Source organism: Xiphophorus hellerii, chromosome 16 (assembly GCF_003331165.1).
Source record: "Xiphophorus hellerii strain 12219 chromosome 16, Xiphophorus_hellerii-4.1, whole genome shotgun sequence".
NCBI lineage: Eukaryota > Metazoa > Chordata > Actinopteri > Cyprinodontiformes > Poeciliidae > Xiphophorus > Xiphophorus hellerii.
The window spans coordinates 15254916-15271647 of record NC_045687.1 but is presented as its reverse complement, the minus strand read 5'-3'; the positions used below and the strand labels follow the sequence as shown (position 1 = coordinate 15271647).

The window sequence follows — 16732 nt, the reverse complement described above, 5'->3', positions numbered from 1 at the left end:
GGCGAAAGCCTGCCTTGCGTGTGCACACGGGCTCTTTAATAATCCTTCCAATGGTGTATGCATTTCCCTGCGTGTTTTTTTGTCCTCGCATGTCCGCATGTGCACATGTTTGTGCCTGCGTGCATCCTGGTCTGCTGGCCTCCGTCCCGTGTGCGTTTCTGTCCGTGTGCGTGCGCGTGTTTGTTGGGGTGTGTGCGTGTATGTGTTCCAGGAGAGCCAGTGGTTGGACAGCGTATCTCTCCTAATCAAGGATACAATAGATGGGGAGATGCTGATGATCGACAACCTCTCCGGCTCCGTCTTCCACCATTACTCCTCTCCGCCTGTCTGCAAAGACTGCAAGGGCCACCCGCAAGAGGTACCACCCTGAACACACATAAGACACTATTCGGCACACACACACAACCCTGGGCTGGGCTGTGTATGAGAATATGGAAGGTTTAAAATTTTAAAAAGCTGAACAGAAGCAAAAAAAAAAAAAAAAAGAAAATCTGAAACTTTTCTGAGCAATTAAATATTTATTAATCATTTTTTATTAATTATAGTAATTTTTATCTCCTCACACCTCATATACAGACATCTTGGTAAAAGAAGAAAAAAAAACAAAGCAATAAGATTAGCAAGATTAGCCTCCTCTTAGTGGAATTACTTGCAATAAAAATGAGTTTTAGCAAGAAATCCATAGGCTTAATGAGCGAGCGTAATACTTCCCCAACTACATCTGTGCTTCTCAAACTATGCTACTTTGTCACTGAATGTAAATCAGACCTGCTGTTGAGATGTATGTTAAAATAAACAATGTTACTGGTTCAAGCACAGTGGAATCCTAAGTTTACCTGTAAACTAATGAAAAATACATGTTTAATGGAAAAAATTCAGGAACCCCTGCAAACCTGACTGGACAACAGGTTTGCAGGGCAACAAACAGGTTTGACTGGACAACAATAAAGCAGGTTTACAATCAGTAACTTTAGAAACATATTATGGCTCTTTGTAAAAACAAAAATAAAAGAGAAAAAAACAACAGCCTAAATTCCTATAAAACTCCAAAGTGTCTTAACTTAAAAGTAACCAAAGGGATTGTTTGCCACTTTAATTGTGTCTTCATGCAATATCACCAAACAATTTTCTCAACATGTAATAAATGAATAACTGTGCATAAAAAACTCAAATATTTAGGCCTCAAACTAAGCACTAAATGTTCTAATTTTCATTTAAAATTAAAACATGTTAAGATTATGTTTTTCTTTGCTCTTAAACCTAAAAGAGAAATAAACATAAAATTACTTTTTCTTATTGAACTTTAAATTATTTAAAAAATTTAATATTGCGTATTTTATTCTCTCTTTAGCTCTTTTTTTCCCAAAGACTTACAGTATATCTACAATGAGGTAACGCAAAAAGTTTGAGAACTACTAGTCCAGAGACCAGTCTTGTTTCTTCACTGCTGCTGTAGGTTTCAGGACTAACAACTACATTCGATGTTTCAGTGAACACATTCAGCAATTGCATACTTCAATACGCAATTGCTTTGGTGCCTCCTTGAGAAAAAAATTGCCGTACTTTTGCTTTATCAAATTGTGTGTTGTTGGGGAAAGCAGTATTTGAAGTTAATAAATGTCATTTCATTCTTTTGTCAACAAATGAAAGAATGAAAAATTATTGCAATTTCACTGATGTAAAATACAGAAAACCTAATATAAATCTGCTGGGTATGAAAGATTTCTGCACATATTTTTTTAAGTGTAGCTAGGACAAAAATGTAAAGCAGCTGCTATTAGATGCAATGATTAATTTTAATGTGTTTGTATTACATTTTAGCCCTAATGAAGAGTCAAAACAGAAATTATATACCTAAATATCAGCCTTCATAAATACTTATCTGTACAAACATGGACGATTTTGCCAGCTGATGGATTTCAGACTGTAATGGACTAGTGTGTAGGTAGACCATCCAATTAATTCTGGATTTATTCTTGATTATTCCTAGAAAGTCCATATAATAAACATCTATATATATGCGGTACATTCCAAATCAAGGTCATACTCAGGAAGATGCATTTGCATGCTATATGAAAATACACTGATAAAACCATGTTGCATGGCTGTTTAATGGATTACTGAGGCCACTCTGCATGAGCTCACAAATGCACCCATCCTTCATGACTGTATGCTTGCATGAGAGCACACACACGGCCACCCACAGTCTCCTTGAGTTTATATTCCAAGGTGTCTTGTTAACAGGAAAGTCTTGCATTCAACAAGCACTTAGAAACATACTGTCCTGCGCGAGTGTTGTCCATCACAGTGACAAAGTGCAGTGGGTCAGCTCAGAGGAGGAAGTAACTGGGATCTACACCTCCTCACCTGTCAGCTTCGCTTTCTGCCTGTCTGCAGCTGCTGTCAGACCATCAATCTTCTATTTCTCTCGTTTACATGTTTCCTCTCCTCTCTGTGCACTTCCACTTCTTTTGCTATCCGCGCTTGGTCTCTGATTTGCTATGTCCAGAGCAGTTCCACTTCAGTTTATTTTGAGCACTAGTGCCTTGCAAAGTATTCATACCCCTTTTGTGTTTTTGTAGTTTGTCACATTTCAATGGCAAACGTCAGTGTATTTTATTAGGATTTTATGTGATGTAAAAAAAAAGAATAAAAATCTGAAAGGTTGGACACTTTGTACTATGACTCCCTTAAATTAAACAATGTTAAAAAACTCTTAAAAAGTCACATACCTAGTAAATAGAGTTCACTTATGTGTTATTCAATCTCACTAAGAGCGCAGTTGTTCTCTGAAGGCCTTAGAAATTTGTTCACTAGTAAACAAAAACATCAGGAAGACCAAGGAACACAACAGACAAGTGAAGGATTAAGTTATGAAGGGGTATGAATCAATAATAATAATAAAAAAATAATAATAAAAAAAAAAGTTACGTGTTTCTTTCTCTCGCTTTGGTCAGCGACCATATATATATATATATATATTCCAAGCTTTAAACATATCAAGGTTGTAAGAACATTTAATTACAGTTTTAGAAATGTTTTACAAGTAAAAATCACTCACTCATTAAGCATCTAGTCAGAAAAGCTGCCAACATGTTCATAGTAATTATAGAGGTCCATAGCTCAGGTGAGAGAATCTGTCATGATCAGAGTTGATGGAAAGAGGACAGGAGAAAAATATAAGAGAAATATTGTGAGTGGCTACAGAAGATTTAAGACTGGGGTGGAGATTTGCCATCCAGCAAATAACCATCCTAAACATCCAGCTGTATCTGCAACAGAAAAGCTGAGATAAAAACGGACAGAATTGTTTGAATGGTCCAGTCGAAGCCAGAGTTTGATCCAATGAAGAATATTTGGCAAGCCTTGAGACTGATGGTCACAGGGGATCTCCATCTGAAGAGAGTTTGAGATATTTTTTCAAAAAAGCTGAGCAAACTATTTAGTTAACTAATGTGGAAAGCTGGTAGAGAAACATGCATTAACCCAGGGGAGTTATATGCAAATGCAGACAGTTAACCATGACTTTGTTTTGGTGTATCACATTAAATCCACAAGAAATACATTGAACTTACATGTTGTAGGTCAACAAAAGGTAGCAAATGTAAAAAGATATTATTTTTATATGTGAAAGTATGGGGTTTGGAAGTGGAGGAGGGAGCCGTTGTACAGCTAATCTTCATACAGATTACTGTTAGATCCTGAAGTCTTCACAGCATTGGAGAGTCTAAAAGGCCCTACTGGAAATCTGGGCTTAATGTGTGTAAGAGGAGAATAATTCATCATGTTACTCTGTAAAGAGCCCTTGAGACAACCTGAAAGTGACAGTTCAACCTTTACCATTAATTTAGCTGCATGTGTTGACCTTATGCTTCCTTTAGACCAGCATCCTTCTATATTGCTTCATTTGTAATCACAGCAGTGCATTTACCATAAAGCCTGTTGTTAACCTTTGTGTGTTGAGTAGGAAATTATCTTGCGATTGCTATTCCTGCGGGGTTGGAGCTTATATGATACAGCAAACAGTGTGTGCTGGCCAGTGTGACTCAAGTCACGAGAAATTGGATTTCTTTTCCATCCCCTTTTATGTTGAATGTTCTCCCCTTTTTTATACTGAAGTGAATACTTTTAGTTTCCCGTTGTCCATTGTGTTACCAAACATACTTCTGGAGTAGCAAAGTTTCCTCTGCCTTTTGTACTTCTGTGTTCTCCCCGAAGGCACGGCGAAGAACACAAGAAGAAAGACGTTGTAGTTTCTGTTGCGCGTCAATAAAAACACCTGCTGGAAGCTTGCAGGGGTCTTTGTCGAGGCTATTTATTGCCCACCTATGAGACACAAGTCAGATACGGTGCTGCCACAAAGTACCACAAGTGAGGGCTACTACATGAATCAAAACAGCACAACTTTGAAGTGTTTCTCTGAGCTAATGAGTCGCTTTGCTGTGCTTGTGCCTTGTGTCTTTGCTTTGCTTCATTACGTCTCTCTCTCTCTCTCGTTCTCTTTGGGATCTGTGGCAGTGGTGATTAACTGGCTCATATCAGCAGTGAATCTCTCTTTATGAGCCGCTTTGTGCACGTGTTAATACATGGCTAACCAGCCTCGCTCCATTGAATTTCACTTGGCCCGCTTTAAGTACTGCGGTTAATCCACCCCGCTCACGCTGACTATTTATTGCTCTACCACCTCTAGGAAATACTGCCGGAATGCCTAGACAGCATTTCCGATTTCAGGTTGTTTGAAATATTGCTGAGAAAGAGCACACGAGCTGATCTGCATGTTCTGCGAATTAAAGAAAACTGGTTTCAATTAGTTTTTGAAAAAGCTCTAACATCACTTTAGAAAATGGGACACATTGGTTTACCTGATGATTACAAACTACTTGCTTGAAATGTCTCATCATGCTCTCTTTACAGACACATCCCACAGCATTATTGCCTCTGAATTGTCAACAACTGGTGCATCTTGGAGGAGGTTTTGTCTCTTTTGTCTGTGATGCTTTTGCTGGTTTATTGAAGCTAATGAATAATTTTTAAAAATCCTGCAAGATCTCTGTATGTTTTCATACTTTTTCATGCAGATATTCTTGTAAATATTTAAGGTCTTCCATGCTAGAGATGGTCACAGTGAGCACTGATGAGGTTGTGTTCTTCCAGGATGTTGGAAGTGGTCACAGTTTTGTGTTTCTTTGACTTTTAAAGGCATCAGTAAGTGAAACAAACTCTTTGCAGCAGATCAGAATGGCAGAGATTGAGCAGGCATCACTGAAGTCGGAGCAACTCTCAGATAAGTCCTCGTCTCCTGCTCTCCCTGATGACCTGAGCCTGGACGAACATACCAGCTACATACTGCTGATGCAAGACGGGAAGGTGAGTTTCAACTGAGGTTGAAAGAGAAGATTAAATCCAATACATCCCACATTATAGGAAAAACTCAAGAGAGCTGGAAAAGATACCAAAAATACCATAACACATACTCTCAGATGTAAACTGCCAAATGCCTGAAAGAGACCTGTTTTCTTTTTGTGGGCATGTGCGGGGCTGTGTGTGCGTGTGTGTGTCCTCTCTGGCTGTGTGGATCTCAGAATTGTACTGTAATATTATGTTTAGTTTTTGTTTGTTCATCCTGTTATGTTTTTATGATGTAAAGCACTTTCAACCCCATGTGCTGTACAGATAAACCTGATTTACTATAAAGTATATAATATAAAAGCCTGTTGATTTTAGCTTTACTTTTATGTAATGATTTCATTCATATTTTTCCGTTGTGTCTTTAATAGTTAGTTGAAGAAATATGAGCTTCCCTTCTCTAACAGAACTCCTTATGCAGCCTTTTTTAATTGAAAGGTTTTTAGTGATTTCCTTGGACATTGATAAAGGCCTTTAATAGTTCACCTTAGAAATAATAACTGAAAATAGAAGTTTTCTGGATTACCTTGAGACAGGTGTTAACAATACTTCTGCTTTGTTTTATTTATAGTGATATTTCTACTATAAATATTGTGTTCTGAAGGCCTCTTTATCTCTTGCTCTGCATGTATCAGAATAAAATATCTTGTCTTTGAGGAGCCCACAGTCCCTAACCACTTCAGACCATCTCATGAATAAATCCTTGCCCCATGTTCCCTTTAGTCTCTTTTCCTCGCTGGTTCTCATGCCTACCTTTCTTTGACTTAGTCTCACTGTGAAGAAATTATCTGTTATGCTTCACCATTTTTCAGTCTTACATCTCTGGTAATTACACACCTGTCCTGCACTTTCCTTCAGCCCCTCTATCTCTGTCCCTTATCATTTTCTTTGTAACGGGGTAATGCTTCTTGTTTCTGGATACCCAGATAAAGGTGCAATCAGAAAGTACGACTTTGATTATCTGCTTCTACTTTTTAGAGAATGATTGAAGAAAGAGGAGAAGAAGGGGGTTAATAAATGAGAAAATATAAACTGAGCATGGCATAGTTTAGAAATCATGTCATGCAGGTAGCATATTAATATCTTTCCGGAGTCAAATTATGTTCACACTCCCCTGTAGGATGGAGAGCTCTATAACCATTATGCCTTACTGAAATACTGAGTTTATGGTTAATCTACAGTAAATTAATGAAAATCGATATACTGCTCTCTGAGGGGACGGAAACAGAACTGCAGTCTCACTGAGATACTGCTAATATACAAGTCCTTTTTTATTACAAGAATGAAATAAAATCATTTAAGCAAAAGCTCATGTTATTCACATTAATCCCATTATATCTACAATAACTTACAATTCCAGAATGATACATATTACTTGTATTTTTGCTGTAAAGCAAATTTTAAATGTGCTATTCAGATGAACTTGAAGTGACTGTGAAGAAGGTTAAAATGTGATCAGGTTTTTAAACAACATCCCAAATTTGGACCTCTCAAGGAATACTGTTCAATCTGTCATTTAAAAATTAAAAGAGTTCTACTGCAAACTTAAGATATAGGCATGCTTGAAGGTGGATAGAGTAGCCAAAAAGTCATATTAAATGAACATTATTTACTTCTACTTGAGTAAAAATATATTGAAGTAATGCTTTAAAATGACTTGAGTAAAAGTAAAAAAGAATATGGTAAAAACCCTACTGAGTCTCAAATTCCTTAACTAGAACTGTTCTTATTTAATCTGTGATTTTCATGTAATCATGCGACAAAATACAAAACTATGTTTCAGGTCTTTATACTAGCAAAAATAAATCACCTGACTGCAAATTTAAAAAGAAAATTGGATAGGAAAAACACACACATCCAAAATTCAGTTTTCCACAACATAAAACTTTTGACACCAATGCTTACATTCAGTAATGTATGCATGTCCAGTGATCCACTATTTACTAAATATTCCTTTGACCCTCAAATGGCACAACATGTTCAGCAGACAGAAAATAACATTAAAGCAATTAATAAAATTTTTTCTTAAAATAATTATTTGAAAGCCATGTTTTGTTTGTTTCTTACTTCAAAATTATGGTACTATTTTATATTGGGCTGCCACATCAGAGCAGTAAAATACATTAATGGTTGTGGTTGTAATATGAAACACATGAAACTGTATGTACATTTCTCCAAGACAATGTATATTAGAAACAGAAATTCCCCGCTTAATTTTTTCCTTATATCAAAACATTAACATGATAATAGCTGCTAATAATAATTTCCTACTGTTTAAGAGGCACTTAAATGAAAAGCCAGTGGAATGATGTAAATCAGAGGACATGTTTAATATCCGTTCAAAGCCTCAGGGATTGTTCTGTTCTCATTTTCTAATAATTTTGTTCTCAACCAGGAATTGTCACATTGCATGTACAATAGTTTAAGCTTGACTTGCCCCTTTGGAAAATCCATTAGACTTTATGGACCACGTTTAAGTGTTCTTATTTGTCATTTTATACATGTGACCTTTTCTTACAAGTTAAATGTCTTACTCCATAAATATAAGATTTTGATATTGAAAATTGGCTGTTTTTGAAAAAAAAGTTCACTTATTTATCTGCATTAACATAGATAATCACATTCATTCTTATTGAAGATTTTTGCACCCTTTCTTCTTCTCCTTTAGGGAAGGTGCAGCAGTAGCTCCCATAACTCTGATGAGGCCGATGGTGGAGGAGGCGGCCATGGAGGTGGTCATCAGACTGAGGAACAAGGTCAAGGTCAGGGGGCTTCCCTGCAATGCAGGGCTTCCAGCTCGGACACAGAGACAGAGACTGAACTGCAAGAGATGGAAATGCAAACATACCACACAAAGATGTGCTCACCTCTCTGCTCCCCTGGTCAGTAAATTCCCACAAGGCTGTTTTTGAAGAAAGTTCTGTTGCAATCTTACCATGATCAATCAAATGAATCAAAGTGTGGTTTGAGGTAATGTTTTGATTTGTTCACCACTTCATGAGTCCATTGAGAAAAAGAGGTAGGTAAAAACGTAATACTAAACATTATGATAAGTTTGGCATTGTTTTTGTTGAAGCAGCGCTTAGATTTAGATTAAACTGAGATAAATAAATATTAATCTAAATTAAGTCAAAGTCAAAAACCAATACCAAACTGAATGCTTTACTGCAGTAATAAACCTCTAGAGTCGGAAAAACTGCTGGAATAATTTGCTCTTCTATATTCATATCTTGTGCTTATCATGCTTCCAGAATAGCTGTTAAATTAAAATAACCAAAATCTAATTTAAAATACATCGCTGAAGCAGATGACTTACACAGATAAAAGAAAGACTTCATGAAAAGAAGTCTAGAAATGAATCACTGTGATTCTCTCCTGAAGGTGGGATTTCCAGCATCAGCAGCAAGGACAGAGGCAAAGGAGACGAGGAAAAGGGGGCCAGTGGCATTTCTACCCTCTTTCATCTGCCTGCTGAGTTTTTCCACTCTGCAGGAGCAGCCATCCCGGTACCTTCACGCAGTCGGAGCCTGCGTTTGTCAAGAGGCCTCAGGCTGACCTCCCCAGCCTCTTGGGTCTCATTCCGCTCCCCTGGAGCCCCTCGAAAGATGCTCTGTGCACAAGTAAGCAGAGGGAGGTTACAAACTAAACAAAACAGTGGAAGAATAGCACATAGGGTGATGAGAAAAAAAATGATGTGAGCAGTTGTACTTTTCAAAAAAGAAAACGTATTAGTCGATGCGTTCACTTTGTCTTTTCCACTCCTCCTTTCTCTAGTACCCATCCCACAGTGACTCGTCCCTTGCCACTGGTAGCTCTGAAGGCAGCCTCCAGACAACCCTGGAAGAAGGACTGAGCTTCAGTGTTTCTCCATCGCAGAACCTGGAATTGCCAATCCCAACAGCTTCCTTATCACCCATGTGCCCTATCTCACAGCCTGAAGACAGAATTACTATTTCCTCTCCACTTCAGGCCCTAAAGCCTAGGGTGAACCCTCCATCTTCTGTAACCCTTCTGGCCACCAGGGGACACCAACGGAGCCAGAGCAGTGGACGAGGCAGCACAAGCCCCGGCTACAATCGTGACGACTCCATTGACCCGTCAGATGAAGACTTGGGCATAGGCATTGGCTCGTCTATCGGTGGTTGTGGCTCCAGCCAAGCGGGCAACAGTGAACATTTATCAGAGGCGCTGAGCAGCATGTCACTAACATCTTTGCTGCCGCCTAGCACCATCCTATGCCCTGGAGGACAAGTAAAGAAGTGCAACAGCACAGGTAGCCTTGACAAGGGGGGTCTTCTGCTGTCTTCCCGGTGCAGGGAAGGCCGCAGGGAAATTATGGGAATGGAGCTAATGGACCCCCAGGGCTTTTTGGCCAACCCTTGGACAGGAGTACTAGGTGACAGCAGAAGAGGAGAGGGAACTGGAGTAATAAAAGATGCAGAGCACAGCTTGAAAGGGAAGAGCTCAAGCCAAACAACAGTGGGGTCTTGTCGAAAAAATAGATGAAACCTACTGTTTCGTTTTTCTTCGTCTTTCCATTTCTTGGAACTAAACCCATTGCCGTTCCTCTCACTCTGCTTCATCAGTGAGACACAGGTCTGATGAAACATGATGCTCGGTATTTCAACACCAAATCCTCATCTTGCCCCTCAGCATTTTTATATACATTTTTGACAATTCCTGTATGTGCTATCTGGGGGAGTGGCGTTGGTTATGGTTGATGGTGCAGAATTGCCTCATAGAGTAAATGCCCATGGGCAGAGGAGTGGCTCCTCTGCTGTCTTAGGAGATGTATTCCTGCAGGATCCGATGGGAAGTTGTGCTCACACTGAAAAACAGCAGTGTTTGTTTACAACAGGAAGTCAGCCGAGGAGGATGTTAGGAAGCTAAACCTTTAAGATGCAACAGCGAGTTAGTATTGCTCTGAAGCAGTTTCCTCCTCTCTCTAATGGGTTGAGTTTATTGGGGTTGAAAATAAGAAATCTAATCCATTTCAAGAGACTCTGTTTAAAACTGTTTATGTCTCAAAGACAGGGCTACATTTAGGCTTGTAGAGGACCTACTGGGATGGAATACATCAAGGTGGAAAGTAGACTGGGAAAGGAAGGGTAGATGTAATATCTGTCTTTCCTGGCAGACCTTCAGCTTAGATCCGACTTAAATGTGAGGATGATGGAAAGTTCAGTGTAGTTCGGTCCGGGTCTGTGTTTGTGTTCCCGAGCACTGCCTCAGGTATCCAAGGCATGAATTAAATCATCCTCATTGCTGGCTGTACCACATTTCAGTGTTTCTGAAACCTGACTATAGGTCTCGACATTGTGTGTCTGTCAACTTGGTCGTCATGAAAATGGAAATAAATTGAGGGACAGTGGAGGTAAAACTGTGCATGAAGTGATTTGTGAAATTGGTTATTTTTCATTATATCTCCAGCATTTCTCACTCATAAACATGGAGGAATAAGTGTGAAAGAGAGGCAGGGAGAAAGGACTCAAAATCCTGTCTGAGAGCACCTAAGTGTGTGCATGAAGCAACTTTTTGTGCACTGAAATGGAGCTCTAAGTGCACTCTTTTTGACTGCACTCCTTTCTCAGCATCTTCAAGGATTCTAAATGAAAGGACCCTGTTGCAAAGAACCTTGACTGCATGATGGGATTGCATCTAACCATGATTTTTAAGCTATATACAGATGTGTACTAAGATTTCAATGTCGGGTGATAACCATGTGATTCCTATTCCACTATTTTTGTAGACAAGAGAATAGGCACGTTTGCGTATTGCCATTAGTTTGTCCTTATTGAATCCCTGCAGTGTCTTTGACTTGTCTAGGACTTTTTGTCTGCCAGAGGCTTCCAATTTTGTAACATTTTTTTAACTGAGGGTGGTGCATAAAATGACAAAGCAAAAAATTTCAAAGAAACGTGTGCGCTGAAGTGATTGTACCCTGCACATTTTCTTATGGGAATACTTGCTCCTCAAGGACAGTTGTTTTTTTTTGTCTTGGTTTCCCATGAGTTGAAGTCTGTGGACGTTCAGAAATGGGAACAGCCATATTCACTCACCACTTGTGGACATTCTAGCTCACAAACATGGCTGCAACATTCTTTGCTTGTAGCCTCATGACTGAAAACCTCTGACAGCATAAACCATCATGATGAAAGCTTTAATTTTAGAGTTACATCACAACATATCGGTCATGGGCACCCTACTGCACCTTAAGCATGGTTCTGGGATTGCAATAGAGTATGCTACTTTATCACGTGATACTTTGATGCACTCATCTTCTCCATCTCATTGTAGCAACCCTTTCTAATTTTATTGTTTAATTTAAAAAAAAAAATTGCAAAGTTTTTTTTCTCTCTCTCTTTTAATGAAAACTTATTTTGGTTTCGGCCATTTAGAGTATTGCTTCATTCAAAAAGAGGATTCTGATGCCTGAGGTAGACTGTTGTTTTAAATAATAACCTTAGTTTGAATTTTTTCCAAGAATGAACAAAACATGGAGGCGGTGTGGGAAAATGTGAGGTTTCAACCTCATTTATCATGCAAAATCACAATGATGACTATGTTTTATCATAAAGAGTTTGTTTTTAATGGGCAAGACAATTATATGTGTGAGAGGGGGTGTGTGCTTGTGTGTAAATAACTTCAGGTAAAGTGACTTGCCTTTCCCTGAAGTGTCCTGTTTGTCAGTGAAGAGGATACTTGTGGTATAAGGATGAAGATGAAAAGGAAAAGTAACCAAGGGCTGTTTTAGCTTCAAAGATATATTGTCTTATATCTTTTTAAGACGAATAGTTGTCAATGAACATGGCATCAAAAGGTTAAGCCTGACAACACAGCAATAAATGTTCCATGTATGTTCCCTGAGTAAATGATGTCAATGTGATTTTTATCTCCTCAGAACAACAGAATTCATGTGTCTGTTTTCACTTTTATTTGTCTGAAACACCCAATCGGAAAGCACCTCTGCCCTCTCAGATACCAGTCAAAGAAGAAGAGATGGGCTCCAATTGGACAATTTGAACAAATGAGGTTATTAAACTCAGGTCGGGGGGTAAAAACCACTCGTAATATCTTATACAATAGCTGTGAAGTTGTGCTCAGACAGAATGCAAAGCAGAATTTTACCTGGTTTGATTCAGTTTTCACATTTTGCCCTGTTTCTATGTGCTTTAAACAGCCAGACATGAGCTGTAACACCGCATTAAATCTTTGTGTGAACAAAGTGTGCCTTTATACATTGTGCGTGCAACAGCTCATACTGAGTCTGATTTCAAAAGTTCCAGTAATTTAAGATGATTTTACCACGTTACCTTTATTCAGTCTTTTTTTTCTAACTACCTTTTTTTAAAATATTGACCAGAGCCATTTTAAATTTTTCAAAAAATCTGGATATCTCTAAGGCTAACTTTAAGATCCAAAGCTATATGTACTTAAAAAAAAGATACCACTGGACACAGTTTATGCAAACTTTGGAATGAAACAACTCTTAGCAACTTGTTACAAAATTAATATCCAAATGATCCATTACTCATTAGCCCAGGTCACTGTACAAACATCAATGAAGCCTCATGAATCACATGTAAATCTTTTTTTTTTTTTTTTTTTTCAAAGAATCACAAACACAGTATTAAGAGTGTAAATCAGCACACATATTGCAGCTTATTATGTGTGATTATTTATGTGTAGAGTAATGCTTCCACCTCTACAACTGTCCTCTCAAAGTTCACTTGTTCTTGTCTGAACCTCAAATTACTTTTCAGAAATATTCTCCATATACACAAGTAATAACCAAGGATACACTTCCATACTCCTGTTCAATGTTTGTCATAAATGCCATCATGTGATAAGACTTGAAAGGCAAAAGATGTCAAATTTGACAGAAAACTAGTTTGTGACAGATCTGGTCAATATTGCCAGTTTTTCAAATCAGAAGTAACATTATTTGCTCTGATCAAATAGGCCCAAAATTTGAATTACCTCTCTGGCTACAGACAAAAAGGTAGCATCGACAGCAGAGTTCCATATTTAAGTCTTGTCGTCTTGATTTTAGTCAAGTGTAGGCCAACACTGTGGATGCTGGAAAAAGTGAAAACCTTGTCAACAGGAGTCAACATCTGTTAGCACAGCAGCATTCAGGTTGCAAGGATGGGTTCCCCCTCTAGTTGATTCATAGAATGTTTACTTGAAGGTAATTATTTGTTCAAAGAACATGGAAGATTACACCACATCATAAAAATAAAGGTTGGTTGGGACAATTGGGAAAGTACAGAGTTAACAAATGATCCTGTGACCATATTAAGCATTGCTGCAGCTAAGTGGCAGCACTGTGAATCAGCCTTAAGGTTTACAGTTAAAAAGTTCTTCCTTTTTACATAATTAAATGCATAGTCAAATATTGTTGAGCAAAGATCTTTAGATATCATAGTTATGCAACAACATGAGGATTTTAGTGTAATCTCAATGTTTCTTACACTGCCACTTTATATTTTCAGTATGTGCATTATTGTGCACAAGCATGTGCCTTAGAAACTAATTTGCCAACATGTTAATTTATGTTTACATTTTTTTCATTCCAAATTTAAAAACAAAATTGCCAACCAAACAAGAAAGTAGCTGTACATTGTTGGCTTTCCCTTTTAACAACATTGAATATGTTATGGGAGTTTTAATAAATACATTTTTTTCTGTTTCTGACAACCATGTTCAAAAACACTTAGAAACCCATTTTCGTCAACAGTATTTAATATGAAGGTACAAAGAAACTCAGCACAGCTAATAAACCACAAAAAGGTGTATTTTTAAGATTTGATTCAATGTAACATTTCACTGCAGAATTAGCTTGTAGTAATAACTTAGTTGTTTCCTAACTTTAATGGCATCAAGATTTGGAACAATTTGGGTTTTTTCACAAAAAAAAGAAGAAGAAGAAGTAAAAATACATCCATTGGTTTCATACAATTGCACAAATTAACTGTAGGATAGCATCAATTACCTTGTGCGATAACAGCCATTACGTACATTGTAATTTACTCATTATCTCTTCTTTGAAGAGACTTTGTAAACACCTCTTTTTTTCTCCAAAACTTCCGCTTGATTGATTATGTTAGGTGCCAACAGAGCTAAAAGGTTTGATTTGCAAAATGCATGTATGCAGTGTCATGCCTTCCACTTGTACTCAGACGTCACATCTTTCCAGTTCCAAACTGGTGTAATTTAGTTCTGCATTTAAAATGGCTGCAACACACATAAACTAGCAGAAGAATTGCAGGAACAAACTGTTTATTTACTCTGAAAGATTTATATCCTTAAGTTTTAGAACAATAATATTTATAAAATACAGAAAAATAGATTGTTGTCTTGTATTGTTAATGCCAATAGCAACCACAAAGTTACCAAATCCTATTAATTCTTGCAACTACAACTTCTGAAACTTGTAGTATATCATGTAAAAACAGTGATGAATATCACTTTATCATGACAGGGACTCATTTACTCAGTACATCTAACCGCCTCATGTTTGTCAGATTACAGCACCAGCTTTATTTAAGGCAATGTTTTGATTCAAATTACAAGATTTGAAAAGTTGGATGTTTTTCTCATTACTATGACCTCAGGTGGGAGTGATAATGGATTCTTTAGGTAAAGCCAGATGATTTTGGTCTAAGTTTTTATTATTATTATTATTATTATTATTATTATTATTATTATTATTTAAAATGGCAACACATAACCATAGCACAAAGACAAGATTTTATGGAAAAGTGTAATTATCAATTTTTGACTTTCCTGTAGTTAAGTTTGCTATTTTCAGGCTCTACTTTGTACTTAAGTCATAGTCAACCCAGGACCAAAACTGCTTTGCCTTCTGTCCAAACACACTTTCCAAGTGTATAATTCACAATTGTACATATTTATGTATTTTGAGCTGCATGTATGCATTGCTGCTAATGATAATGGAAATATAATTAGTATGCATCTTAAAAGAAAATGTACAAAGGTAATAGAAATGCCCCAATGTTTTTGACCGCTGCTATGGAACCACAAAAAAAAGGCAGTCTGAGTCAGCAACAGTTGTTTTGTTCCAGCACATGACTATAAAAATATAAAAAGATTGTTTTTCCATGAGATGTTATACGTCTACTCTTCATCTTCACAAACGTTATTTACATTGAAAGAATTGGTCCTGACAGCAGCTGAATCGGAACAGCTAAAAGAAAGAAACGGAAAGCTGAAGACAGGATGGAGACACAAGAGCAGGATGAGTCCAGGGATGACACGGACAGCTGAGTGAAGTTAACAAACAGCGGTGAGATGCTGCAGAAGAGGGAACTTCTGCAGACAGCTTGTCATCGGCAGCAGTGCCCAGCGGAGCCGTCAGCGCGAGAAAGCACATTAGGCATGCACACTGAACTCTGAGGTGTTGTTTACCTCACACCCTCAACCGGCCGGCCGGCCAGCCAGCCCTTTGCCTCATCTAACCTCTTGAAACCAGTTTTCCCTCCAGGCCGCTGTCCTTCAAATGTCACAGCAAGAGTGTGGAGTTATATGTGCGTGATGAGTGGAAGGTGTGTTTGCATCTTCGTTACTCTGAAAGTGTTTTTTATATGTGCAGATTTCTGGATGTGTCAGTAATCTCTAAGGTTTTCTCAAGAAATGCCCTGCCAGCTGACATTTTTGGGGCTTTTCCTCTGGTTTCCTTCTGTCTGAAAAGATTGTCCTCATAAGATACTTTCCTGCTGCACAAGCTCCAGTGGTGAGGATTTGATTACCTTCCCATGGCAACTAGAAGACTGGCTAAGACATGTAGCCCACTTGGATTTTTTTTCAAAAAGCAATTTGATTGAAAATAATCTGGTTTTGCCTCAGTAACAACCTTTGTTCTGCTAACATCAATATCTTAGAGCTGGAGAGGAGACCTTGGGCTAATAAATCTTGGTTAAACTCTTCAAGAGATGAAAATGGAAAAATATTTTTCCAATGAATCAGTCAAATGTAGCACGTCTGCATGGTAGAAAATTCTTCATGGTAAGGAGAAGAGGTATTTGTGAAATCTCAGACAAAAAAAAAATCATCTGCCATATTTACATATGCAAATCAAGAAAAGAAAGACCCAAACAAAGTTCTAAAACTGTATTTTTTGTTGAGTACAAAAAGAGATGAAACACAAAACATTAAATAATCTACCCCTATGATGCGACTAGAAACAACTTTCCATAGCCTTTACTTAGTAGCAGATTTAGTATAAAAACTACATTTTTAGAATGAAAACAAATCTCACCATGGTATTTAAAAATATGGCTCCCAAAGTGAAAATAAATTGGCC

The 16732-nt window shown here is 37.8% G+C and overlaps 1 protein-coding gene across 6 annotated transcripts in view; it reads left to right on the top strand.

Annotated features, from left to right (window-relative positions):
* LOC116735792 (voltage-dependent T-type calcium channel subunit alpha-1I-like) overlaps positions 1–15534 on the top strand; it is a 78479-nt gene extending 62945 nt beyond the window's left edge. For 2 of the 6 annotated variants that reach the window (XM_032587891.1, XM_032587888.1), the window contains 5 exons: positions 212–358; positions 5230–5367; positions 8075–8288; positions 8788–9026; positions 9181–15534. In XM_032587891.1, the coding sequence (XP_032443782.1) occupies positions 212–358; positions 5230–5367; positions 8075–8288; positions 8788–9026; positions 9181–9912 (1470 nt within the window). In that variant the 3' untranslated portion in view covers positions 9913–15534. The remainder of the gene's footprint in view (positions 1–211; positions 359–5229; positions 5368–8074; positions 8289–8787; positions 9027–9180) is intronic. The other 4 variants (XM_032587890.1, XM_032587889.1, XM_032587893.1 and 1 more) reach the window with 4 other exon arrangements.
* Positions 15535–16732: the final 1198 nt, after the last annotated feature.